The sequence below is a fragment of the Onychostoma macrolepis genome, chromosome 11, assembly GCF_012432095.1.
Source record: "Onychostoma macrolepis isolate SWU-2019 chromosome 11, ASM1243209v1, whole genome shotgun sequence".
Lineage (NCBI taxonomy): Eukaryota > Metazoa > Chordata > Actinopteri > Cypriniformes > Cyprinidae > Onychostoma > Onychostoma macrolepis.
In genome coordinates this window covers 14,259,692-14,285,658 of record NC_081165.1, presented here as the reverse complement: position 1 = coordinate 14,285,658, position 25,967 = coordinate 14,259,692, and the positions used below count along the sequence as shown (strand labels likewise).

The following is a 25,967-nucleotide window of genomic DNA, read 5'->3' as shown; positions in this document are numbered from 1 at the left end:
GTCTTCAGATGCGCGACTGTAGTTTGTGTGTGAATGTGTGTCTGATTTCAGCCTTTGCACACAACAGCTGATGAACGTTTGTAGATGACAGAAGCCTCTCTTTTACATGTGCGGTCACACCTACACGACAATCTGAAAAGGATTCAATTGAGCTCAGACTTTCAGGTGGGGAAGTGACGCCACACATTGACAGCTGTTCAGTAAGTGCTGACAGCCAGATGATTAAGGATCTGGGCTGTTAACCCAATGGCTCCATGATAAATCCCAAGTATGAGCGACCCAGGAAACAATTCATTACTAACTGTACATCTAAACGCCCTCAGAGACTTCCTCTGTAAGTCAACTGTTAGTCACCATAAAGCAAAGAAGGGCAAATCATTTTACTTTTTCAACAGACAGGAGCTGTTTAACCCTCAGAAAATGTAGTTTGTCTAGCTCAAGAATATATTTTACACTTACTTTATGAGACACGTCTAAATTCCTGATTAATGTGTTTTGTTAACAATAAAGATGAAAATATTTCAAGTAAAAATCATTTTAAATAATTAAAATGTAATTACAATTCATAGAAAGAGATATAGATACAAAGATTTACAGACAGATATTCTATTGATTATATTAATATTATCACTCATTATCTATACATAACATACACACAAACACAAATATACAAAATGTATATATATATATATATATATATAGTGTGTGTGTGTGTGTAACAAGACTTTTTTTTTTTTTGGTAAGTTTTATGATTTTTAATTTAAGTTTAATAGGTAAAAATCACTATAATTTCCCCCTTCCTCCTCATTTGTCTGTTTAGTTACAGAGGTTAAAGACCCACATCAAGACCACCCTGGAGGAAACAGTATTGTATTAGAAACCGGCTTGAGGTTTACACTCATGGTCACACATACCCACAACAAGCAGATACATTTAGGTTTCACACAATCTGAATTCAACTGGGTTTCAGTGATTAATCTTAAAATGAGTTTCAGTGATTAATCATCCTGAGTAATCGTCTCCCTGCAGTTTCCCAGCTGAGGATTCAGCCATTCGAATTGATCTCCACCTAAAAAATTCACTTCCTGTCGGCTCAACAGACTCCTGGCGCCAAAACCTCCTACCTGAAATTTCTTGCACACCTATGCTATGCAGATCCACCCCCACAACCCACATTTACAATCAGAGCAATGACTCATTCTTACTCATGCTGGTCATTTGTGAAGCCTATTCGCATGCTTTTGTGTCACTCTGAATCTTTGAAAAACATTTACTTGCTTAAAAAAAAAAACTAACATGCTATTTTAGATTCCACAAAACCACCAGAGCCTGAAACACAATAATATACTATTTAAAGAAGTGATTAAAATTCATGCTCTAAGGCCTGTGGACTCTAGTTTCACTCTCTTGCATTAATTATTTCTCATTGAGCTCTACTGATGTCAGTCTTGAATAGTGTAATGCTGCCAGTTCAACTGGGACTTCAAGCTTGACAATTACGTAGTTTGATGCTGGCTAGTATACAAAATGTTTGTGTGTGTTCAAAGGAAAAGTAAATTTCATGACTCATGGACATGTTCGGACAGATCTCGCTGACTAATGAAGGGAAATTACACTTAACCCTAGTGTTTCCAGCTGTTGCCTTTTTCATCGCCTACACAGGAGTGACAGATAATGAGCTGTATGTTTTAACAAAAGATTGGGTTTAGGATCAGCGTGAGATAGGCCTAAGTATTACTGATGATGTCTAAGTTATAGTCACATATCACAAACATGATCTGACTGAAACCCCCTGACTTATTCTTGACATAGTTCCTTAGAAATGTGTGATTCTGATGCCTTAGATAGCCTAAATAATAAATATATATCATTATAATCATTTATTTATTAAAAAAATCTTGAAATCATGAGAAAATATTTAGGTTGAATACTGAATATTTCTGGTTAGCCTAAACACCTTGACTAGAAATTGTTCATTATACAATTATTGTTTAAAAAAAGGTTTTATTTAAAAAAAGGTGGGAAATCAAGGAACTTAAAATATGTGGAAACAACTTCAATAAGATTTTTCCTCCACAAAGATTAGTCCAAACTCTAGTCATCCAGAGCTTGAAAGGTTTCTGTTTTTAAATGAAATGTTACAACTGGATGCTTTTTTAAACATTTGCATGTTTATTGCAACCTATGAACACTGAAATCAGCTTCACATGTTATCAGTCCATCAAGTCCTTCTTAAATTAACATTCTCAATACATAATCTAATGTGCAATTGGTCAGTGCAACAGTGACATTTAACACGTTTTGGCAAAGACATTTTCAAGTGTCACACAGCAGTGTTTTGTCTCATACACCATCAGCGTTGTTCTTGTTTGAGGTTGAAAAAAGTTCATAGACTTGTGATAGCCTCTCTTCCCAGTTCAACCAGTTCAAACGTGAGTCAACAGAGCCATCTGACTCCTCTCACTGAACTATGAAGCAGCTTTGGCGATTCCATTGCGCTCGGGATCACAGTATCCACCACCTGTCCCGTGTTCCTGCTGATCCTGGCCTTTCTTGGAGCTCATTTGGCGAGCTGAGCCGACCGCACAGGTGTCGGGCTGCATAACCGGTCCGTTCTGAACCAGTTTGTCCAGGAAATTCCCATCGAGGGAAGTCGATTCTCGGAAAGATCAAAAGCGCGTCTTGCTCAACACGCCACAATGGCTCGATTTGTTGGGAAGGCGTTCAGAGTTTCAGCCTGGCGACAGCTGTTTCCATTATTAGTCCTCAAAACCTCGTCCTGGAGATGTTGCTTCTCCTCATCTGTGTCCATTTTTGCTTTCTTTAGAGGCAGAAAGTCAGCTTCGAGAGCCGTCTTGCCGCGGCGCTTCCTGGAGTGCCGTTCAGAAGCGCATCGGTTCTCTTTGTCCTCTTCTAGAGTCTCTTTAGGTTCTTGAGGTTTCATTGCGACCTCCTTAGGAGTTAAAGTCTGAGGAGAGTCTTTAGTAATCTCCATGGGTTCCTCTGGAGCCGCGTCGGGGGCGCACGGAACGACCTGTTCCTCCTCCGCGTCTCTGAGCAGCTGCGCGGTGTGGTAGATGTCCCGCGCCGCTCTCATGGTCATGGAGAGCAGGAGACTCCGCTGAAGTCTCAGTCCCCCGCGCTGGGTCCTTAATGAATACAGTTTACTAATAGAAAGAGCCATGATTCTCTTGGCCTCGACGTCCATTGTGTTTACAATGTATCAGGATCTTTCAGTTCTAGACCTGTTTTCTAATTTTTAAAACCTCTGCGCTTTGAGGTCTTCACAGTGGATTGCAAAACTAAAAGTTTTCTTCTCTCAGGGCGGTGTTTTATGTGCGCTTTGGTGACGTAAAGAGTTTCCATTCCCCTGAGTGTAAAAAACGCCCCACCCTTCTTGTCAACATACGTCATATTGGCACAGAGCTGAAGTATCAGGTCAACATATGCTCTGTGTTGCCATGTCCGCCTATTATACGCTACTCTCGACTTGTGTTGTCTAGCATAAAATAAGAAAACACATGCATTAAATTAGGTGTTATTTCAATGTTATTTATGTACTACTGTTGTTGTTGTTTTTGTTTTAGTTTATATATATATATATATATATATATATATATATATATATATATATATATATATAATTTAGGGTCAGTTTATTTGTATTTCAGTTTTTTTTCCCCAGTAGTTTAGTGCTTCAGCTTAAACATATTTAGTTATTTGCCAAGGCAACATGTGTATATTTTTTGTTGTTGTTGTTGTTAAAATGTTATATTTTATTTTATTCTTTTTCAGCTTTGTTACAATCCATTAGAATCAGAAGAGCTTTATTGCCAAATGTGTTTACACACAAAAGGAATTCATCTTGGTGTTAGCTTCCAGTACAAAAAACATAGACACGCATATAATTAAAGTAATAAAAACACTAATGAGGTTTCATTTTTATTGTACACTAGTGTACATGCATTTTCATTCAAATGAAAACAGCAAAAATAAAACAGAACTAACTAAATAAATGAATAAATGCCAGGGGGTAATAATATAAAATAAGAATAAGGGTACAATTGGGTGTAGACATGATAACTTAAAACATAATTTCAAAATAAATAAATTGTATTTTAAAGTGTTTATAGCTCTAATATTTTCTGTATAGCCTTACTTCATTCAACAAAACCATAAAGTTAGGCATTTTTATTAGTAAACTTGCATTCATGAATGTAAATTTTGAATGAAACAAAAGCATTTTTCATCTTATTCGTAATAATCATAGAAAGCAAAAGCACAATAAAGAGCTTGTTAAAGAGATGCTTATTTTGGTTTGTTTTATTAAAAAAACGCTGCTTTTTAACGAAATCTGGCAACTCTGGTCTTAATGGCAGTGCTCTACGAAAGCATCATGACAGATATCATAGGCTTTGTTATAATGGCACTGTATCAAATGTCTGGCAGTAGTAAAACGCTGTTTCGTGACATCAGATGATCTGTTTCTTGACCTCATGTAATTACACTAATGACGTGAACGAAATACATAAAATATTAATTGAGTGAGGCACAGAGTGTATGGGAAATAATAACCAACTGCATAATTTCACAGATTCCCTGAGTGTTGCTTTTTATTCTTTGTTTATTTTTTTATTCAGGTTTTATTGTGCTATCTTTTCATCGAACTTACCCAACAAACTCGATTTGAAAAACATTTCTGTTGGAAGCGCAAGACGCATTTTCTTCTGTTTGCTCGGCGTCACGTTTTATGGCCATATTTGGAGCGTCCGTCGGTTCTCCGGGGAGCGCGCGCGCAGTGGAAAAGCCGTGACGTGCCCTCCGCTGCTCTTCCCGCAGCCTTCAGCGGAGGCAGTGATGATGTCACCGCGCACCATATTTGGACTTGTCACCGGTCCAACAGCCCCTCCCCTTCTGCACACATGAACGTAACGAGGAAGCAAAGCGATTGAGGTCAGATGGCAGCTGTCACTCACAGCAAAAACACGTTCTTTTTATAGAGAGAGCTACCTGGCTATGTCCAAATTCAGAAATTTTGTTCACGTGCACCAGGGCTTTTTGCACTGAGAATTTCATTTTAGGTTATGAACGTGAAGCAAAAATATAATATTATTATGTGGTCTGTCTTGTTTATTGTGTAGCCTACATAGAGCATGTAGCCTTAAAACACATCTCTTCCATCTTTATTTGACCTTCTAACTCTAGCACTCTCTATTCTAATTCTATTCTTCAAAAAAAAAAAAAAAACTAACACTAGCTTCTCTATTCTTTTTGTATTCTATCTATTTGTTTTCTTTTTATTTATTATACGATTGTGGCCCTGGACCACAAAACCAGTCTTAAGTCGCTGGGGTATATTTATAGCAATAGCCAAAAATACATTGTATGGGTCAAAATGATAATTTTTCTTTTATGCCAAAAATCATTAGAATATTAAGTAAAGATCATGTTCCATGAAGATAGTTTGTAAATTTCTTACCGTAAATGTATAAAAACGTCATTTTTGATTAGTAATATGCATTGCTAAGAACTTCATTTGGGCAACTTCAAAGGCGATTTTCTCAATATTTTGATTTTTTTGCACCCTCAGATTCCAGATTTTCAAATAGTTGTATTTCGGCCAAATATTGTCCGATCATAACAAACCATACATCAATGGAAAGCTTATTTATTCAGCTTTCAGATGAATAAATCTCAACAAGCCTCTAACACTAGCTTGCTCTATACTTTTTCTATTCTATCTGTTTTCTTTTTATTTAGCCTATTATATAATTAAAAACTTGCTTTGTGCTGCATTAGGCTAACTGAGACTTGTCATAGCACTTGCATATCATTGCTCTTTTGTTGATTTTGCATGGTCCTCATTTGTAAGTCGCTTTGAAGCATCTGCTAAATGTAAATATTAATATGCTATTTGTGTAGCTGCAGCCTATTAACACAAATTCCTTATTTTGTTTAAGCATACTTAGAAAAAAATCTCATTCTGATTATTTTGATTTATTGCTCAGGGTGATAGCAGTCTTGCTTGTGAATGTGTGTTTATAGAGAGAAACAGATGATTTTATTAAAACACTATGGCATTACATTTGCCTAAAAATATGTTTTGTAAACAGAATGACTCATCAGGCCGACCTTAAAGCCACTGCTTGTAAAAATAGCTCCCTCATTATGTTCTCTGACAAACTGCATTCCATGTGATCAGGCCTCCAATTAGATCCACCCTTCATTTCCATAAGCATTCTTAGCAGCTGCGATCACAAGCACACACTGGTTTCACTATATTAATGAGGACACCTCACAGACCCAGTGGTTTTCATTCGCACGTAATGCTATTTGCTAAACCTCAACCCTAACCATCAAATTAACCTGTTGACATTATTATATAGGCAAAACAGTTTTAAACATATTTATGATTCTTTCAAATAGTCAGTCCCATTTCAGATCACTTTTCATTTGTGAGGACAAAAATGTGGCCTTGACAACTACAGCCAGCCTTTTAACTGGAGGTGCAGAGTGTGTGAATATCTGTGTGTGTGCACAGGAAACACAGAGTGTGGTGAGGGAGGAAGGCAGGAGACAGGAAGGAAGCAGTGACTGTGTGAGGTGGGGGAGGAAGTGAAGGAGAATAGTGTTACTAAAAGTAAAGGAAGGAGAGGCGACCAGGCGACAGGGATTTAAGCCTCTAGCTGGCATGAAAAGACAAATGGGAATCCTTTAAATGGTTTAACACACCACACCTATCGCAAAACTTCATGTCACACACCAACTTGTCTTTAGCTTGGCATGTTTAATGCCTTGAGCAGAAAGCAAATCTAGGCCAGTTACCTAACCGAATTAATTATGAATCAGGTCAGGACTGCGGCAAAGGTGTTCTAACAGCCCTTTTATGGAAATGAGTGACAAACAATGCTAAAAATATGACATTTCTACTTCCTGAGAGACTTACTGATTAGGTAATGCATCATGAAACTGATTTAAATATGAACTGTTTTGTTTTCTCAACAAAGCAATTACAAACTTCACATTGTTTCTCTACAAAATTAGAGATTATTATTTACACGTTGTTATTGTTAGTTTGGACTAACAAGGTACTTAGAGTGATTGCATTCCTTTTATGTACAAGAAATGTGTTGGTGCTCATGCATTAAGGTGATTATGTTTTTAAGGTTTAGAGATAAATATTTTCTGTAACAATAACAATGGGACCGTTAGATATAAAGCCCATAGTTTGAATAGAAATATGCAATAGAAAATTGATATATTGCCTTTTTGCTCAGTCACAGCTTCTTTAGTATCACAATTTGCTTTAGTATAATAGCTCATAAAATATAACAAGTACATATGTGCTGGTGAATTACTGACTATGAATGCAATTAAATGCAGACATGTTTATTTAACAAATTACTAATAATAAGGCAACTGGGTTGTTTAAAAAGGCCATTTTACTAACACTTTATGTTATGGTGACTTTATTACATTTTACATTTACTTAGGCTACCATAGCAACAATTATTATGCATAATTACAAGCATAAACTGAACCCTAACATTAACCCAACAGTAAGTGCAAGTTGTTAACTAATATTACTCATTACATATTTGTGTAATAACACTGTAACATGAACACAGTGACTTTATTACATTTTACATTTACTTAGGCTACTATAGCAACAATTATTCATTTCATTATCCGTCATTATGCATAATTACAAGCATAAACTGAACCCTAACATTAACCCAACAGTAAGTACAAGTTGCTAACTAATATTACTCATTACATATTTATGTAATAACACTGTAACAAGAACACCTCAAAAAGTGCGCTCACGTATTTTAATTAAAAAAGCTAAAATGTAATGCTATATTTGTAATAAGAGCATTCAAAGTAACTTACATAGTACATACTTTCAAAGTAAAAATGTTAACAATAAATGAATTAATATACTGTATATATAGTAAATATCTGATATAGTTGTAGAACATGTTTGTTTTATTTCTCAACTGTCAATGATACCTACACTAGTACACTGTAAAAAGTGATGAGTTGACTTAACTTAAAAAAATTGAGGAAACCAGTTATAATAATAATTTTTTTTTTTTTTAAAGTTATGTGAACTTGACAATTCACTTAACTTATTTTTGTAATTATAATTTACTTTAAAATTTTAAGGCAACGGGTTTCCTCAATTTTTTTTAAGTTAAGTCAACATCACTTTTTACAGTGTATATACGTTGGAACCAGAGTTGCGCTTATGGACTTTTATTTTGAAAACTAGTACGTGCGTGCTTGTTTTACACAAGCCATCTTGCAGTTGACTTCACATAGCTCCTGAACCAAAGGGGCTAATATGTCGATGGAGGATCCTTTTTTCGTGGTTAAAGGGTAAGAAAAGTTATCCTCCTCTTCCCTGTCTTAATGTCTGTCTTCCGTCTTTGTCTAAACGACACGGGTTTGATATTGACAGGCTAAGTTGAAGGTAAGTGAAGCATCTTCATCACTAGCTGTAGCCTCAGTTAATGTCACATTATTTGTGTTTCCTTGGGATTTTACTAATAAACAGCCTTAGTGTAATAATAAGCAAAAGTATGGCTGTGTTTCTAGTTACGTTTTAGAAGTTTGGAAGGTTAAGTTAAGTCTAAAAAAGCCAGAGACTCTTAGATTGGTCACTTGTGTTGACAGGAGTGTAAACACACACTGCTTTATGTTGCATGTGTTTTAAATGTGTCTCTGCCATTCATTTGATGTACACATAAATCAAATGTGTTCGTGGTATTAAAACATGTTTGATAAATTGAGACATCACTCCATCATGACAGTAACTACCACTGGCATAGTGCTTGTGGAGAGGTTGTTTAATATAGATAAACACCTTTCATTCCCATCAAGTAGAAGGGGTTTCACAGTTTGCTCATGTCTCTGACAGGGAGGTGCAGAAGGCCCTGTCCAAAGCACAGGGGCTGTTTGAGCGCTGGGAGGAACTGCTGCAGGAAGAGACCCCCGTCAGCCGGGATGAGCTGGACTGGAGCACCAATGAACTCCGAAACTGCCTGAGAGCCATCGACTGGGACTTAGAGGACCTGCATGAAACCATCAGTATCCTGTCATAAACCAAAGGCCTATGATGCCTTCAAACATCCTTAGTAGATTTTTTCACAAAAACTTATAGGTATGCATAGCAAAAGGAAGATGGAGGTGCCTTTATTTAGACTGTGCAGTCTAAATAAAGGAAGATACAAATGTTAGCATTTTGAAAAAGGACGTAAACTAACGTCAAAAGTTTTGAGATGGTATGTTTTTAATTGTCTTTGAAAATAGTCTTTTATGCTCACCAAGGCTGCTGGTTAAAAATACAATAAAACAGTAATTTTGAGAAATATTACATTGATTTTCTATCTTAGTTTATGATAAAGCTGTTTTTTAGCAGCCATTAGTCCAGTCTTCAGTGTCACATGATCCTTCAGAAATCATTCTAATGTGCTGATTTAATGCTTAAGAAGCATTTCTTCTTATTATAAATATTGAGAACAGTTGTGCTGCTTAATATTTTTGTGGATTGTTTTTTTTTTTCAAGATACTTTGATGAATAGAAAGTTCAAAAGAACAGCATTGATTTGAAATAGAAACTTTTGTTACAGTATAAATGCCACATTTACTGTCACTTTTAATGCATCTTTGCTGTATTATATATTTTGAAAAAATCTTACTGACCTAAAACTTTTGATTGGTAATGTATATGCTGATCTCTTTATAGTCCTTGACTGTATCAGGTATTGTGGAGACAAACCCTGGAAAGTTCCGTTTAGGAGAACATGAACTCCAGGAAAGGCGGGAATTTGTGGAACGAACTCGTAAATCCGTGCAGGTATCGATCCCTGTCCCAGTTTCTATTATTTTTTTTCATTTTATGTTGGAGTTCATATGCATGAATGTGTGTCTGTATGTAGCTGATGAAGGAGCAGCTCTCTAGTCCCTCAGCTGTGGCTCAAGCAGAGAAGAAAAACAAACAGGTGAGTGATTCATTCATTATTAAACTGAAATTAATAAATCCATATGGTCACGTGTGCTAGTCACATCAGCACCGTGTCCCTGTCTGACAGGCTCTGCTGGGGGCCACGGCAAAGGATCGTTACGCCGGGCTGGAGCCTCACCTGGTGTCTGCAAACTCCAGATACATTCAGGAGCAACAGGAACAGCAGCAGGTAAAAGACAGGAGGTCAAAACATGTCTTTTTCTCATTTGACATGGATTTTCTTCTTATCCAGCATTGTTTGACGATATGCCATCTTATGAGCTTCACAGAAAACAAGGAAATGTGACTTTTTGTGCAAAGCGATTCACGTGCTTAATGCCGCAGTTTTTAATTTTAATGTCGTCTTTATTTTATGCCACATGTTTTTGCATGCAGCTGATCATGCAGGACCAGGATGAGCATTTGGAGCTGGTCACAGGCAGCATCCGTGTCCTGAAGGACATGTCCAGCAGGATAGGAGATGAGCTGGATGATCAGGCAGTGTAAGCAAAAAAAAAAAAAACATGATATTAAAGAATGAACAGTTTTGCATTATTTTTTAAACACCAGGATTTGTTTTATGCTCAATGTCAAATTGTCCCAGTATGCTCAGTGAGTTTAATGAGGAAATGGACCAGACCGGTTCCAGAATGGACTCAGTGTTGAAGAAAATGGAGAAGGTTTCACACATGACCAGCAGTGAGTGCATACTTATTTTCCATGTTTTTGAATAATAATTATCATTAAATTTGTGTGTGTGTGTGTGTATTTATATATGCATACAAATATACACAGTACACGCACATAGATATGTAAACACAAACTTTTATTTTGGATGCCATTAATTGCAATTAATCGATTTTACAGTCCTATGCTCAAGAAGCATTTCTCATTATTAATGTTGAAAACATTTATGCTGCTTAATATTTTGCTGGAGAACGTTTATTTGAAATACATTTTTTATGATGTGAAAGTATCTACTATCACTGTTGATCACTATTGTCTTTGCGGAATAAAAATCTAAAAAAAACTTTTACTTGGTAGTGTATCATTTTATGAAACTGATAAATTTAGGATTTCTCAAATCCACCCAAATAGATTCACATTTATTGTGTTTGCAAGCTTTTTTTAATATATATATATATCTAGCTTAATTCTGCAAGATTTAAGAGCATCAGATTTTGTGATATTTTGACTTCACGTTTGTGTTTTTGTGTGTTGCAGGTCGGAGACAGTGGTGCGCTATTGGAATTCTTGTAATCATACTGATCGTGGTGCTCATTCTGTTATTCGCTCTTTAAACCAGACTCTTCTTCAGTTTGGCCCTCCATCATGCCAAAAGCTTTCAGAGGAAGTCAGAATTTCACCATGATTCTTCCACGTCAGCTTCCGTTATCTTTGTGAGAAAGAGTTTGTTATTTTTGTAGTCTTTTATAGTCTGTCTTTTTGCCTTCATCTAACCCATATGTCTTCTGACTCTCAGCATTTCACTCTCTTACTGCTTTTGGATTGGACTCGTTGTCCTTGGCAAGGTCTATTCCAGAATTTCACTGGTGCCGAGTTTGAAGTTAACAGTTATTGCATTTGTGTTTTATTGTGGTACAAGTGTAAGTGGGGATGAGGAATTTGATATTGCCTTATTATATTTTTATATGTTTAATTATTAAACAGTACAGTAATTGTGTGCATTATAAATGCCCCTGAAAATGGTTGACATTACATGTGCTAATGGTTCACCAAGCACTAATGAGTAAAGCAGGCTCATAGCGCCCCCTAGATCTGTAACTGGCAGTACCACCATCAAACAACCTCTGATGTGCTCTGGAAATTCAAAAGTAAATTATGGCAAGGAATATAGGATTATTTAAATTATGTTTTTAAAGCAAAGTCACACCTTGAGGTTAACATAGGCATTTTATTACACCATTTGCTCTTCCTTTATGGATAAATCTAACATTTTATTGCATCATTTGAGTGAGCTTATGGATGATTGTTTGCAGAGAAAATCATTGCACTTTTCATGAATCTTCATGGATGTGCTGTGTGTACAGTAAGTACTTGGGTTTCCCATATTTTAACATATGATTTTAGGCATTGCTTTTGAGATTACTGTATATTGAACTGTAAAGTTTCACACTACTGTGGAGATGTGTGTAGAGTCTGACATATAGACAGTTGATGGTGTGGGTTATGCCTTCACTGCATGCCACAGTGATATTCCATACCCATTAGTCCAATACATATATAATATATATTTGTCATTTTAATATTTTTTTAAAGGAAATTGCTCTTTTTAATTGCAATCCAACTCAGCAAGATGCATGTTCTTAAAGTCAGCTAATAACTGAGCTGATTAGACCCCACAGTTAGGATCATTACTTGATATTTCTATTCCTGAACTTGAGCTCAGATCTAATATTGTGCTCATCTGTGGGTGTGCTAATGAAAATTTTGTACTCAGATCTCTGTGCCAATGAGTTGCTTCCAGTGTGCCCTCTGATCTGGGTGTAAGGAATCTGGGTGAATGTATTATCTTTCAGCTTCAACTGAATATGACTGAATATTTCAGTATTGCTTTGTCTATTATAATTTTGTAATATGATAGAAATAAACCCGTAAATAGCTGAAAGTCAGATTCAACTCCAAGCATAAGATTTTTGAAAAATGCAAGCCTTAAAAAATGCCAATACTCACTGTTGCTCAAAATGTGGAACAAAGTACTAAAACGTAATACCTCTTATATGCCCATTTAGGGAAATTTGGTACGTATTTGATTTTCTTTTACTTGCAAATGTCTTTCAGTGCTGCCTACATAAATGATTGTTTGAAAAATCTAATGCCCTTGTCACTTGTTTTTGTAAGCATTTGTATTATATAAAACTTTTGCCTTTATTTTGGCATCTTGATAAATCTAAATGGTTCCTGATTAAAGTATATGCCTTTGACATGTGGTTTCAGTTTTCATTTATCATCATATTATGGAATAACTTCATGGCAGCGCTCTGATAAAAATACATCATTATAATATTTTTCACAGTAGAGATAAATATCATGAAATATAAAATACATCCTGTAAAGCTGTGTTAAAATGACAAATCACACATTAATGGAATAGTTTAAAATGAAAATTTGCTGTAAACGTACTCGCTCTCAGCCCAGCCAAGATGTTGATGAGTTTGTTTCTTCTCTGAAACAGATTTGGAGAAATTGCATCCAGCGGATCCTCTGCAGTGAATGGGTGCCGTCAGAATGAGAATCCAAACAGCTGATAAAAACACCCACTCGACTCCAGTCCTTCGATTAATGTCTTGTCAAGTGAAAAGCTGTGGATTATTTTCATGTTTTTAATCAGTTGCTCAGTCTGACGGCACCCATTCACCACAGTGAATCCATTGTTATCTCTCCAAATCTGGAAATCTTGGATGTCCTTAAGGTGAGTAAATTTTCAGCAAATTTTGGGGTGTTTAATTCTTTTAAAACAAATGTGAACCACAATGATTTTCTTTGTTACAAAGCGTTTTATTAAGATGTATTTTCATAATTTCTCCATGTTTGTTTATTTATTTTTTTTACAGTAGTTAATGTGCAATTTTCTTTCTCGTTGGGTCACAGTAGAGGAATTCACAAAGTTATTGGCACTTGGAACACAGAGGAAACACTGGCATGTACATGGGGTGGGGTTGGAGGGTACAGAGGGGTTTTGACATCAGTAGACGCTACTGCATTTGTTTCCAAAAAGCGGTTTCTGGGGAATAATAATCTCATGCTGTGAGTGCACAACTAACAATCAAACTTCATTAGTGTTTCTATGTACAATGTACAATATATATATATATATATATAGAGAGAGAGAGATTTGTATTTATATATGTATATTCATATATCTATACTGGAAAAAAAATAGCTGCAGGATCCCTGCGGCCACACCAGAGACATGCTCTCCAGAGCCATGCTGATGGAGCTCCCCGGCCCCTGGTGAGGTATGAATCTACAACATTCCATATTCAAAGTTGCCCCCATTTACATCTGTTTCCCATAACACCGTTCAAACAATTCTGAAGAGCAGCACCTCGAGGAGTCTCCTGCATCACATGACCTGCATCAGGGCACAGGGGCCAGGGAGGTATGGCTGAAGGTGTCAGGAGGTAGATCTACACACCTGCTTGTGTGTGCGCACATACATTGGTCTCTGGTGGGCAGGGATATACAAAGAGCAATATATGTTTTGAAATCTGTAAGAAGTCTTTGAGGTTGCCGGCAGCGCAGAAGCGCACAGAAAGGTGAAGTACATGGAGTGGCGGGCCGCAGCAGAGAGAGAGAGAGAGAGGAGTGTGTTTATACTGGAGGAGAGAACGCTGGAAAGGTGAAATAAGATTTAAATAAGATGTCTATCAGCCTGTTAAAGGACAAAATGTACAAGATATCAGTTTAGGAGAGGTATGTCTTCATCCGAGGCTTTTTGACTGCATCTGTCATTGTGTTTGCGCCTCTTCTGTCTCCCTAGAACTGTGAGGTGGAGTGAGCTTAGATATTTCTAGCATAATTTGTTCACACAGAACACATTCTTGCGCATAAAAATTTTGTGCTGAGAAATGAAAAAAGAATGTAGAGCATCGAGGTAAGACACTACAGACAAAACCATTGTTTGGTCAATTTTGCTTACATAATTGGTTTTCTCTCAAACTACTGGGACTATTTGCATCTAAATTTAAATTACAGTGCATATATTGAAGACCAGTTTCTTTAAGATGTCAACAAAAATCTAAAAAATTTTGAACCTGGAAATTTGTGCATATTTAATTACATAATGCCTCCTTTGATAACAACAATATTCCACAACACAATCAACTGGTGAAGAACGGTGCAATTTATATATGTAATTAAAATGTATACCTTATTCACTAGCGGTGTCTTGCCTTAAAAGTTGAACTGGCCTTAATAGTCAAACAACTTCTTTTTGTGAACGTGGCTTGGATGCACAAGATGCTGAAAAAGCAGCAAGATGCGTCAAAGACATCTGCCTAGTGCATGTTTACATAGGAAAAAGTTCAAACGCAGCACAATTAAATGCAAAAAAAGAGCTCTGTGTGAACCAGCCCTAAGACTCAGAATTAAAGAAATCTAACTTTAAAAAATTATAATAAAAAAAGATACAATAGTCCCCAGTGCTCAATCGAAAGAGTGAGGGAGCTCAAGGTGCTAAGACAGGGGTCTTCAACTTATTTTCAGGCCAAGCACCCCTTGCTGTTTACAGAGACAGAAAATGAATCTCCTTTAACATATTGCATAAAATTGAGAGAAGCATTTCAAGCCTGGCCAACAACATGTGAATAGTACCATATTCATGTATTTACATATGATGCTTGCAAAACCATTAAAATAAGAAACAGCCATTAATACTTGCATTAAAAATAAAGAGATCATTCAATTTTTATAATTTCATTTGGGGGGGGGGGACACTGAAAATTTTTAGCAGAACAAGGTTAGCTTTTTATTTTGTAGTCAAAAAAAGCAAAAAAACAACATGGTTGAAGACTCCTGATAAAGGTACGAGTTCACAGTCAAACTATGAACACTCACCAAACGGTGCTCCCTCTCTCTTGCAAAATACACACAACTTAAATTAATAACATCCACAGCAATTGATAAAGAGTACAGCACTCTCAGCTCCATTTAACACATTTTACAATCCATTTTACAAATTCATTTTGCAGAGTCCTACAGATTTTTCTCAACAAATCAGTGTAGACAATGGAACCGAAAAAAAAAAAATCATGAGTAGAGGGTAACAATTTTGTAAATATGTTAAATCCTAATAGCTATTCACAAATCCCCATTTTGGTTGTTTGTTAATAAAGTGTCATATTAAATATCAAATGTTTTGATTGTCCCATTGGTAAACACCAGTAGAGACAATTTATTCTAGTTCTGAATAAACGCAATAACATTCCCTTATATTTGGCAGTTCAAACACATTTTAAACACAGTTGGCAAGGGGTTATTAAATTAAAGACCATGTCAAATTACAAGAGTTTTCTAAATCTTTGCTGTCCCTTAATGGTCAAGAGAAGTAACTGCATGGCAGTTTCCTTTTCTACCTGCAGCATTTATCAAGTCCGACACCAGGTGGCACTCATCCATGTGCCACTCAACATCAAAAGCCATCTGCACAAGTAAACTAATTCAGTAACAAAAATGATATTTCTTTAAGACAGAAGTAATAATACAGCTTGCAGTACATATAGACCGCAGCTCCCTACATCTATGCTGCTTCAAACTCATCCACCCTTTAAAAATGACATTTTAATACAGTACATACCCTCTTAGCTAGTTTCAGCGGCCCTCATCCCTTCCCAGCACTTCAGTCATATGCAAAGCAAAAACGTATAGCGCTTCTCTTGCCCCTAGCTACTGTAAATTTCATGATGTTCCTTTACAAAGTACTTGGCAACTCTACAGTCTATGTTAAAAATTAGTAGCATCTCAATGGCCAAGCACTATTCTAGATTTGAACAAAAAACCATAGGTAATAAAAACAAAGGTATGGTTTGTCATGCATTTTATTCCTCTTTTTTTCTTTTTTTTTTTCTTTCTTAAGTTTCATTTTATGTCTCAAAGCGTCCGAAGCATAACCTCATTTGTTCTGTTTGACGTAGATGATTCTTTAGTATAACATACTAATAATACTGGAAGATTAATTGCTAAATGAAAGGATTTTGCACTAAAGACCATGAACCCACAGTGCGGGTCAGGGGTTGAAATTCTACACGGGGTAATTCCACTAAAGTTCATCGAGTTCAGCGCACATTGTGTACCCAATCTCGCCAATGAGCAGAACATATTAAGAAGTGATTCACGGGTTGAAAACATCACAAATCCAGCCCTGCTTCCTAAAAAACCTCCTAGTCCCTCCCTGGGTGTCCAACACGATAGTACAACAACAACAAAAAAAACCCCATTCTTATCAAGCTGTACATCAGAGGATCCAGCTCCATGTACATTCTATCAGGGATGAAGAAATGTTGACCGCTGTTATCTTTCTTTTTCGTTGCATTTCAAAAGGTGCAATGAGGAACAGTTCACCACAAAGCCATATTTATGCAGTCACCATCAATCACATTCATCTGTTTTTTGGACAATGGAATGCTAAACACACACACACACACACACACTAGTATAACGGTGTTCACATGGTGCAGTGTTCACTTTACATTTAACAAGTAACCCAAATATGGCCTTAAAGACAATATAAAATGACATTCGCAATACATTTTAATTATACAATGTTTTAGAATTTGACAGAATTTTACATGCTCACGGGATATTGCAGTGCTATGTGGTCATGAAAACATATCGTTTGCACATGTTTTTAAGCAAGTGATTTTAAGCCATCGAAATGCAAGCAGCAGTGAAAGAGAACTCATTTTGCTATATGCGCGTGCTGTTTTTGAGTGCTGTCAGAGGCACACACACGTGAAGACACTGCTCATAGAGCGCGGGAATATTTTTGCCACTGTATAGGCCTTGAACGGTTTAATACACACACTTCTGTGTGTCAAAATGCCCATCTATGCAAGTATCCTCGTAAACAGTAACGCATGTGTAACAATATATTGGATCCGGGTAGCTCTTAAAGTGACAGCAGTCTAATATTCCTCCTGCTTGTCATTCATTTTGTAACTTTAAGAAATATATATATAAAAAAATTGTATTATTATTATTTAGGCTAGTATTAGGTTTTTGTGATATTGACACTGGTGACCATAATTATGTAATAATTATGTTGATATCATAAACGCTTTATTTAAAGCAAAATATTATGATGTATATGAAATAAAATTACTCATATTGTGATATAAGATTTTGGTCATATTGCCCTCCCCTAACACAAACCCCAAGAAATGTGTAATAAGACAGAAAATAGGATCAATTTTGATTTCATGTTAACTTCAATGAAGAAACAAATCCAAAGAAGGCAAATCTGATGAGATTCAATGTGAGCTGTTTGTTTAGTCAAAGCATACCGTTTGATGCCTCCATTTGGGAAATGGCTCACTGCACCAGTTGTGTGTTTAAGTGTGTGTGTGTGAGAGCATCCATCTCCTCACCAATACATTCCCTCCCCTCTCTGCTTGCGTCTGCACTGTATGTCTCCCTCTCTGAGTCAGACAAAAACAAACAGAGCTCTCTGATCTCTGCATACGCACATACCAACCACCCACCTACCCACCCATCAACACACACACACACACACACACACACACACACACACACAATGCACATATTCCACAGTCATCCACCAACACCACCCACGCACCCTCTCTCAGACGTGCATTTGGCACACAAAAACCAGACTTACATTTGAACACGTACACATAAACAAATGCACACACATAAAAAGCATGCCTCTGGCACACGCTCTCGCTTTCCTGTCAGCCTCCTCACATGAATGCACAAGCATTAGCACGTGTGTGTCCAAAAATGGAAATGAAAAAAAGAGGCTCAAACTCTGAGGAAAAGTAGCGGAGCACACCAGCACGCATGCATGCATGCATGCATACTGGATCATCCAGGCATTCCATGCCCTCCCCTTCCCACGATTTCTTTCACTTCTCTGTCGCAGACTGGCTGTGTAAGACTCCCAGGCACGAGCTTCCACTCTATAAGGCAGTGCTGAACAATCCAGTTCAGATTTCTGTGCAAATATCTCATTCTCATCCTATCGTACTATGATTAAGACTTGGTGCAGTCTCTTAGGATCGTACCACGTGGCTGAGAGGTAAAAGTCTTTTGTCCCCTGGCCCAGTGCAGTGTATTTTTTTCATTAAAGTTTTAAGTAAAAGGGTTTAAAATTTTTATTTTAAATCAATGGTTCACCCAAAACTGTTTTTAGTGATTATTTTATGATTTTAGAATTATAACAATTTGTGAAATTGTATTATGTATTTTAGCAATATCTTTTTCTTTTCTTTTCTTTTTTTTTTTTAAGTCCATACAATAGAAGTCAATGGTCACCAAATTGGTTTGGTTACGAACATTCTTCAAAATATCTTCTTTTGTGTTTCATGAGATAAAGAAAGCCTTACAGATTTGGAATGGCATGGATGGGTCATTTTAAATGAAGAGGTTAGAAATGAAAAAAGAAAATGTAAACATTTAAAACCCACAAATAACATGCTTTTGGATTGGGATGATCTTGTCCAATCACAGCCTTTCTTCAGCCATAATCAATAATTCAAACAATATAGTCCGCATTTCATGACATAAGTGTGCTTAAAACACCTGAAGATGCAGGTCATACTTTGGGAATCTAATTTTAACACATCCTTAAATATTTTAAGAGTGCAACTACACTTTAAATGACATGGTCACTTTCTTTCATCTCCAAACCTAGGGTTACAACAGCTCTTCATTGACTTCAAGAATTTCTCTCTGAAACCCGAAAACCATCAAGAGAGACACTTAAAAACTGACTTTTCAAATCCGCATAAAAAAACAGATTACAAAACAGCTTCCACTCTCAGAGTGGTCTTTAGTGGTTTGGAACCACCGTAGCTGGGGCATTGAGGCCCGTTCAGTGCCAATCTCTAATACTGCACTCATCAGAGCATTTAGTGCATCTCTGTCAGAGGCGCTGAGGCATAGCATGTCAGAATGCGCCATGCGGCAGCATGCACCACGCTTGTGCGATCGGTGCATGAAGCAGTCAGCTGAGATACAGCACTTCAAAAACTACCATCTGCAGCCTCCATACACACACATTTACACAGCACACAGACGCCTACATTGTGTGTTGTCTATACAAAACTACTAAGAACATAAAAGACACATTTAAAAGTCCTTAATGATTTTTAAGCTTGTGGGAGTGTTTTGGGGTTTCCTTTGGAGATATTTGATGGTAAAAACTTGTGGCGATTGATTAAACTAAAGTAACAATATTAAGCCTTGGTAATATACCAAAAGAAAATGATTAAAAATCGATTTTGGCTTTTGCCAATGCAAAAACATGTGGAAAACAATTCACTATTCTTTGATTCAAAAGGTGCACAGATCTTGCACAGACTCTCTCTATCAAACACAACAGTAGTTTCAGATATAGCAAAACAGATTAATCTGCCTCTTACTAATTCATTACAATTATAAATGATACACTGCCTCTCTTGGGATACTTGGCAAGACAAAAAGTGGAAAAGTTGGCAAAAAAAAATTACAAATGTTGTTCAAATATAAAAAATGTAATTTAAAAGAACAAAAAATTTAAGGTGTCTGTGTTAAAGGTGTTTGTGCAGAAAGAGGAAATGGGGTCCAGAAAGCAGATATACAGCCACTAAATATTAACAGATGAATACAATCTTATGTCCAGCAACATTAACTTCTGGATTCTCCAAAAAGATACATTCAGAATCATGACAGTGTTTTCAGACTGGATAAGAGCTTCCAGACACCATTTCCCCTTCAGCTCACAACAAATAGCCCCAGGAGGTCCCTCCTTTTCAGGAATGTGTTTCTGCAGTATGACAAGGAGGGCCTCAAGGTACAATAAAAAAAAAAAAAAATCTACAAGGAAATAAAAATGACCAAGAGTCTTCATAAAGATACACTTCATTGTTCCCAGATGATATCAACGCCCAAAGTGAGACTGGGATACGATGGAGGAGTGGAAGAGGAAAAAATAGCTGAAGCACGGTACTGTTACTCACTAAAACAAGCTGTTACCGTCCCCGCTCACACCTTGCAGGGCATCTGTAGATGACTGGCCAGATTCAGAGGCTGTACCACCCTCTAGGGATCCTGTTTCAAAAGCATGCTCCACAGCCAAGCCATCAGACTCCATTTTGGCAGCGTCCGGAAGAAAGTTGGCATAAGCGTCACTTTCTGCCATCAGAAGCTTCAGTTTCGGAATCCAGCTCTTGCGTACCACGCGCCGTGCATTAGTGCACATGTCTGCAGCGATCGCGTTCATTTCGCTCTCTTTGAAACTAGGAGCAAAGTTCTGGCAGTAAACTAGAAATAAAGAGAATGATAGTAAAAAAAACAAAACAAAAAAAAACATTTTACGATTATTCATTTATTATGCACTTTTTACACAAAGCTATTTTGAATCATGCTTAAAAACTCAATGACCACAACTTACACTTAACAGCATGGAGAACCCGACTGTCGAGTGGCTTGCGGTTGGGGTCATTTGTGGAGGACCGAATGCCTGTCCCACAGCTGTTTGCAAGAGTGCTTCTACAGGTAAAATAAAGGATGATATACTTTAAAAGAAACACATAAAAACCTGTAAATTGCAAGAGCAATTGGGATTCCAAACCAAGAAAACTTTTTAAAACCCTAAAATAATTGGTATTTTGGCATAATTTACTCACCCTCATATCATTCCAAACAGTATGACAATTAACTTTCACTGTATGGGAAAGAGCAACTTGGACATTATGCTAAACATCTCCATTCTGGTTAAAGCAAGTCATAAGGGTGAATAAATTATGACAGAATTGTTTTTTTTGCATGAACAATTTCTATAAATACTAATTACAAAGTTTTTCGTTTATTTCCTGCTGAATAAAGGTCAAAAACTTCACTCACCGGTCAAAAAAGGCAGCAAGGAGCCGCCTGAGCAACACTTTGTGGCGTGTGCCCGCACTAACGTGGCAGTTCATCAGCTGAGCACGTGAAATAAAAACACTGGTGCCTGTTACTAGCTCCAGTTTCTCAGCAGGGTCACCTTCTTCATAGAGTTTAGAATGACAGCGGTTTCCGATCTGTGCAATGAGCTCAGTGGGAAGAGAGGCCAGATCTTGCCTCACTCGAACTCCTCTTCCCCTTGATTCAACTGTGAGGTGGTCTGGTAGTGATTCCACTCGTTCGCTGGCTGAACAAAGATTACAATGGGGGAGAGATATTTTAAAATAAAAAACAATATATTGGCTCTAAACTGCCTATAAAGCTGCAGATAAATAACTAAAAAGATATTTAATATACATGTAAAATTAATTTATCTCCCTCTGAGGTTTTTTTTATTTATTTTTTTGCAAATATGTTGTTTTCTTGTGCACACTTTTTATATATATTTTGAATTTATTCTTTGGGAAAAGTAAACGGAAGAGCAATGATGAAAAGAAATTAAGTTTAACCAATTGTTTGTAGTATACATGTAATTTTGACTTTTGAATAACATAAAAAACATAAGTTTAAAAACATCTACATTGAGCAAATGCTATATTTTCTTTGGAAAGTCTGTAAGATTACTTTTCAAAATTCCTATTGAAGGAGTTCCTCAGGGCTCAATTCTTGGCCAATTTTTTCCCAGAATTTCACTACATACTGTAGTCTTTTATCACAACATGCTGTTAGTGTCAGGTAATAAATCTAACTGATAAGTATTAGCAACCCATCAATGAAATCAAATTTTAGTTTAACTTTTCTTACCCGTTGCCCCTACATTCAACATGCTGTACATAGTGTACATATTACAGATTTGTCTGTACTGTTCTTCTGTGGTTTCGTCTGTGATTTCCTCTTCTTCATCATCGTCATGGTAAGAGATCGGCGAATCACTGGTGTACATGCTGGGTGTACCTGGGCTGGTGCCTTCCGGTGTGCTACTGCTGTTGTTGTTATTGTTGTTGCTATTAGCGGTACCACTTCCACCCAATAAGGCTGCACTTTGAGGCGGTGCCCCTCCCGTTCCCCGTGCCACCTCCTGCGAATAGCGGGCTGCTTTCCTCATACCTCCCCCTCCTCCCGATCCTCCACCTCCTTCACGGTTACCTCCCTCCCAAAGACGCTTAGCAACTGGAGTGCAAACCACTGAATATGATGATGCTTCTTGTTGGGGCTGCTGGGCCTGAGGCTGCTGCTCTGTCTTCACCCTTGACACTAATGGAAGGGGTGTTAGGCAGGAAGCAGGTCGAGCAGTTGCCGTAGGGACCGCACCCCCTCCTACAGTACCGCTTCCAGTTTGAGTAACAGGGCTCTGGGGTTCTGAGGGTGGTGTTTCTTCTGTGTGAAGTCCCTGTGAGTCACAACTTGGTGAGCTGACCTTTAGGAAGAACTCTGTGCCTTTTTCCATAATCTGCTGAATCTGTAGGAATCCTGCTGTGTACATTAATAGAAACTGATCACCCAAATTCATGCAAAGTCGGCCGGTGTAACAGAAGGAAAGGATCTGCTGGAAGCTCTGAGGCTGGACTGCTGGAGGTAACTCCACGACAGAGCTCTTACTTCCAGAGTTGAACAAATCTCGAAAGTAGGAGCTGCTGGCAGCCAGCACTGCCCGGTGGGCTTTAAATGTGTGACCCTTCACCACCACTGACACATCACAGTACAGTCCCTGAAGTCTCTGCTCATTAAGACACTCCAAGACATTGTTGCCAAAGTTGGGAATCGCCATCTGCAGCATCTGAGCCATATCGTAAAGCCCAGCACTACAGAGTCTGTGGAAAAAGAAAAAAACAAAAAAGAAATGAGGTGAAAAATACCAAACTATTTTACCAGATTTCTTATAATAAAGACCAATGGGCAGGGCCTGTAGAGAATCCACGCCTACAGAAATATCTCCAGATTTCTACAAAATTCAACTTGTCTTTCACATTTCTACACAGTCCCACCCCAAAATTTTCCTGTCAAAATCCCAGTGAGGAAAATGTGAAAAAGTATGCAGATTCCATAACGGCTTACCAATGGATATGGTGTATTCATACATACATAACCATAAATAATTGTAAAAAATTATAAGTACAAAAAAAATAAAAAATTAAGTTCTTTTTTCAAAAAGACTTAAAGGGGTGGTTTACTGCGATTTCACTTTTTTCATTTTAAATAGTGTGTAATGTTGCTGTTGGTGCATGAACAGTATCTGCAAAGTTGCTGCGCTGAAAGTTCAAAGCAAGCGGAGATATCGTCTTTTAAAAATCAGGAAGTTTAATGCCTACAAAAACGACTCATATGGGACTACAACGAGATACTTCCCGGGTTGCATACGTAAAAAACCCATACATTTGCATCAACCCCTCCCTCCAGAACATGCCAAAGAGGGGGCAAGGCCATGTTCTGCGGCTTTGTCGAAGAGGAAGAGTTATAGTGGAGAGTTGTAGCCATGCCGTCGAAACAGTGTTATTTTCACCCAGCTGTCAGGTCTTCTGTGTTCGGGCTTCCTACGGACACTGTAGTTCGTCAACAATGGTTAAAATTTATGTTTGATTATATTCCTGACAATTACAATCGTAATTTAGCTCTCTGTGCTGCGCATTTTACGGAAGACAGCTTCCAGAATCTACACGAGTTCAATGCCGGATTCACACAGAAACTATTACTAAAACATGGAGCAGTTACAACTTTAAAACCAGAGGCAGCAGTTGTTGGGCCACAACCTGTAAGTAAGATTTCATAATTTTAAATGTATTTGCATGTATAATTTCAGACGTAATGTTTTAGTTTTATCAAGTACGTAAACAAATGCCAACGCTGGCTTTAGTAGCCAGTTAGTTAAATGCTATTTCGTGTGTCTATGACAAACGCGTGCAAACATTTTGGACGTGAATTTGTAATTATGTACTAATTTTGTAAATGTATTTTCCATGTATACTTTATGACGTAATTTTTCGATTTGATCAAGAACGTAAACACAAGCCAACGCTGTTTGGTTTTAGTAGCCAGTTAGTTCGATGCTATTTTGTGTGTATAAGACAAACCTGTACGAACTTCAAACATTGATATGTAATCACAACAGCAAACTTCCATTCAGAAACGTTTGTAAGAGCTGTGCTCGCGTTAGTTCTGCTTGACTCTCTTCATTACCGCTTTCTGGGTCTGATTCTGGCTCAAACTGATACGGCAATATTGACACCATTATTTACTTTTGACCGGAGCACATGCAGCTGTCGCCCGTGAAGGTAATGGGCGTGAAGTTTCCGGACAATGTGCAGTACGCAGTTTAGCCAATCACAACACACCGGCCCAACTAACCAATCTGAGCCCATCGCCTGTTTCTGAGGGAGTGGTTTCAGAGAATCAGGAAGTCAACCGGTCGTTCAAATGACAGAGGAGAAAGCGGCTTACAATAAAGGTGAAATATATGAAAAATAAGGCGTTTTTTAACAAACGAAACACGAAGACATGTTATATTGCACCCCATAAACACAATCAAGCAAAGAAAAAAAGCAGTAAACCACCCCTTTAACAGGACACAAAAATAGATACACTGCCATTCAAAATTTTTAATACCGTTCAAAGTTTTTGAAAGAAATCTCCTATATGCTCATCAAGACTGTATTTATTTGACTGAAAATACAGTAAAAGCAGTAATACTGTGAAATATTGTTTAAATTTAAAATACCTTTTCAATTTTAATAGAATGTAATTCATTCACGTGGTTGCAAAACTGAATTTTCAGCCGCCATTACTCCAGTCTTGTCAGTGTCACATCAAAATCATTCAAATATGATTTGCTGCTCAAAAGATTATTCTTCATATCACCTATGGTGAAAACATGCTGCTTAAAAAGTGATATTTTCCAGGATAATTTTATGAATATAAAGTTTAAAAGAACAGCATTTATTTGAAATAAATACAGTCACTATTTATCACTTTAATTCATCCTTGCTGAATACAAACTTTTGAATGATAGTGCAGAATCATTTCTGTAGTGACAAAGTTGTCTTATGCACAATAAATGTAACAATGTGACTCTTAAATAAAGCTTTAAATAAAGATTTCTGGAATCACCACACACACACTTGCTGTATATCCTCATCTATTCTTATAAAACCATGGAGACACAGTGGTTCTCTCTGTTCTAACTCCAAGGTCAGTGCATGCAGTCTCACAAACAACATCCCATGACTGTCAAGTCCATTACATAGAAATAGAAAATGCATACATTCTCCACAGGAAATTAGACAATGAACAAAAGCAATAAATGTTGATACACATTCTTAATATAACTGAAGAGTATGCC

At 37.2% G+C, this 25,967-nt stretch overlaps 3 protein-coding genes across 7 annotated transcripts in view; 1 reads left to right on the top strand and 2 right to left on the bottom strand.

Annotated features, from left to right (window-relative positions):
* Window positions 1-2,149: 2,149 nt before the first annotated feature.
* On the bottom strand, window positions 2,150-3,359 carry ier2b (immediate early response 2b). The gene has a single exon (XM_058792106.1). It carries the CDS (start codon window positions 3,206-3,208, stop codon window positions 2,687-2,689), a length of 522 nt encoding a protein of 173 aa, XP_058648089.1. The 5' UTR covers window positions 3,209-3,359; the 3' UTR covers window positions 2,150-2,686.
* Window positions 3,360-5,231: 1,872 nt separating this feature from the next.
* Window positions 5,232-12,954, top strand: LOC131549712 (syntaxin-10-like). Of its 3 annotated transcripts, XR_009273470.1 has the most exons (9): window positions 8,071-8,382; window positions 8,924-9,093; window positions 9,768-9,862; window positions 9,945-10,007; window positions 10,098-10,199; window positions 10,406-10,512; window positions 10,614-10,708; window positions 11,234-11,409; window positions 11,493-12,954. XR_009273470.1 is itself a non-coding variant. In XM_058792105.1 (8 exons), exons 1-8 carry the CDS (start codon window positions 8,348-8,350, stop codon window positions 11,308-11,310), a joined length of 744 nt encoding a protein of 247 aa, XP_058648088.1. In that variant the 5' UTR covers window positions 8,072-8,347; the 3' UTR covers window positions 11,311-12,954. The 3 variants fall into 3 exon arrangements, 1 of the variants encoding a protein (XP_058648088.1); XR_009273471.1 differs by having other exon boundaries at window positions 5,232-8,382; window positions 10,580-10,708; window positions 11,234-12,954; XM_058792105.1 differs by having other exon boundaries at window positions 8,072-8,382; window positions 11,234-12,954.
* A 485-nt stretch (window positions 12,955-13,439) lies between these two features.
* The window catches only part of nacc1b (nucleus accumbens associated 1, BEN and BTB (POZ) domain containing b), a 16,496-nt gene continuing 3,968 nt past the window's right edge, over window positions 13,440-25,967 (bottom strand). For 2 of the 3 annotated variants that reach the window (XM_058791674.1, XM_058791677.1), the window contains exons 2-5: window positions 22,439-23,445; window positions 21,596-21,881; window positions 21,144-21,241; window positions 13,440-21,013 (exon numbers count right to left, since the gene is read on the bottom strand). In XM_058791674.1, coding sequence (XP_058647657.1) covers window positions 20,709-21,013; window positions 21,144-21,241; window positions 21,596-21,881; window positions 22,439-23,445 — 1,696 coding nt within the window. In that variant the 3' untranslated portion in view covers window positions 13,440-20,708. Of the gene's footprint in view, window positions 21,014-21,143; window positions 21,242-21,595; window positions 21,882-22,438; window positions 23,446-25,346; window positions 25,480-25,967 lie in introns of those variants that run through there. The other variant, XM_058791675.1, reaches the window with a different exon arrangement.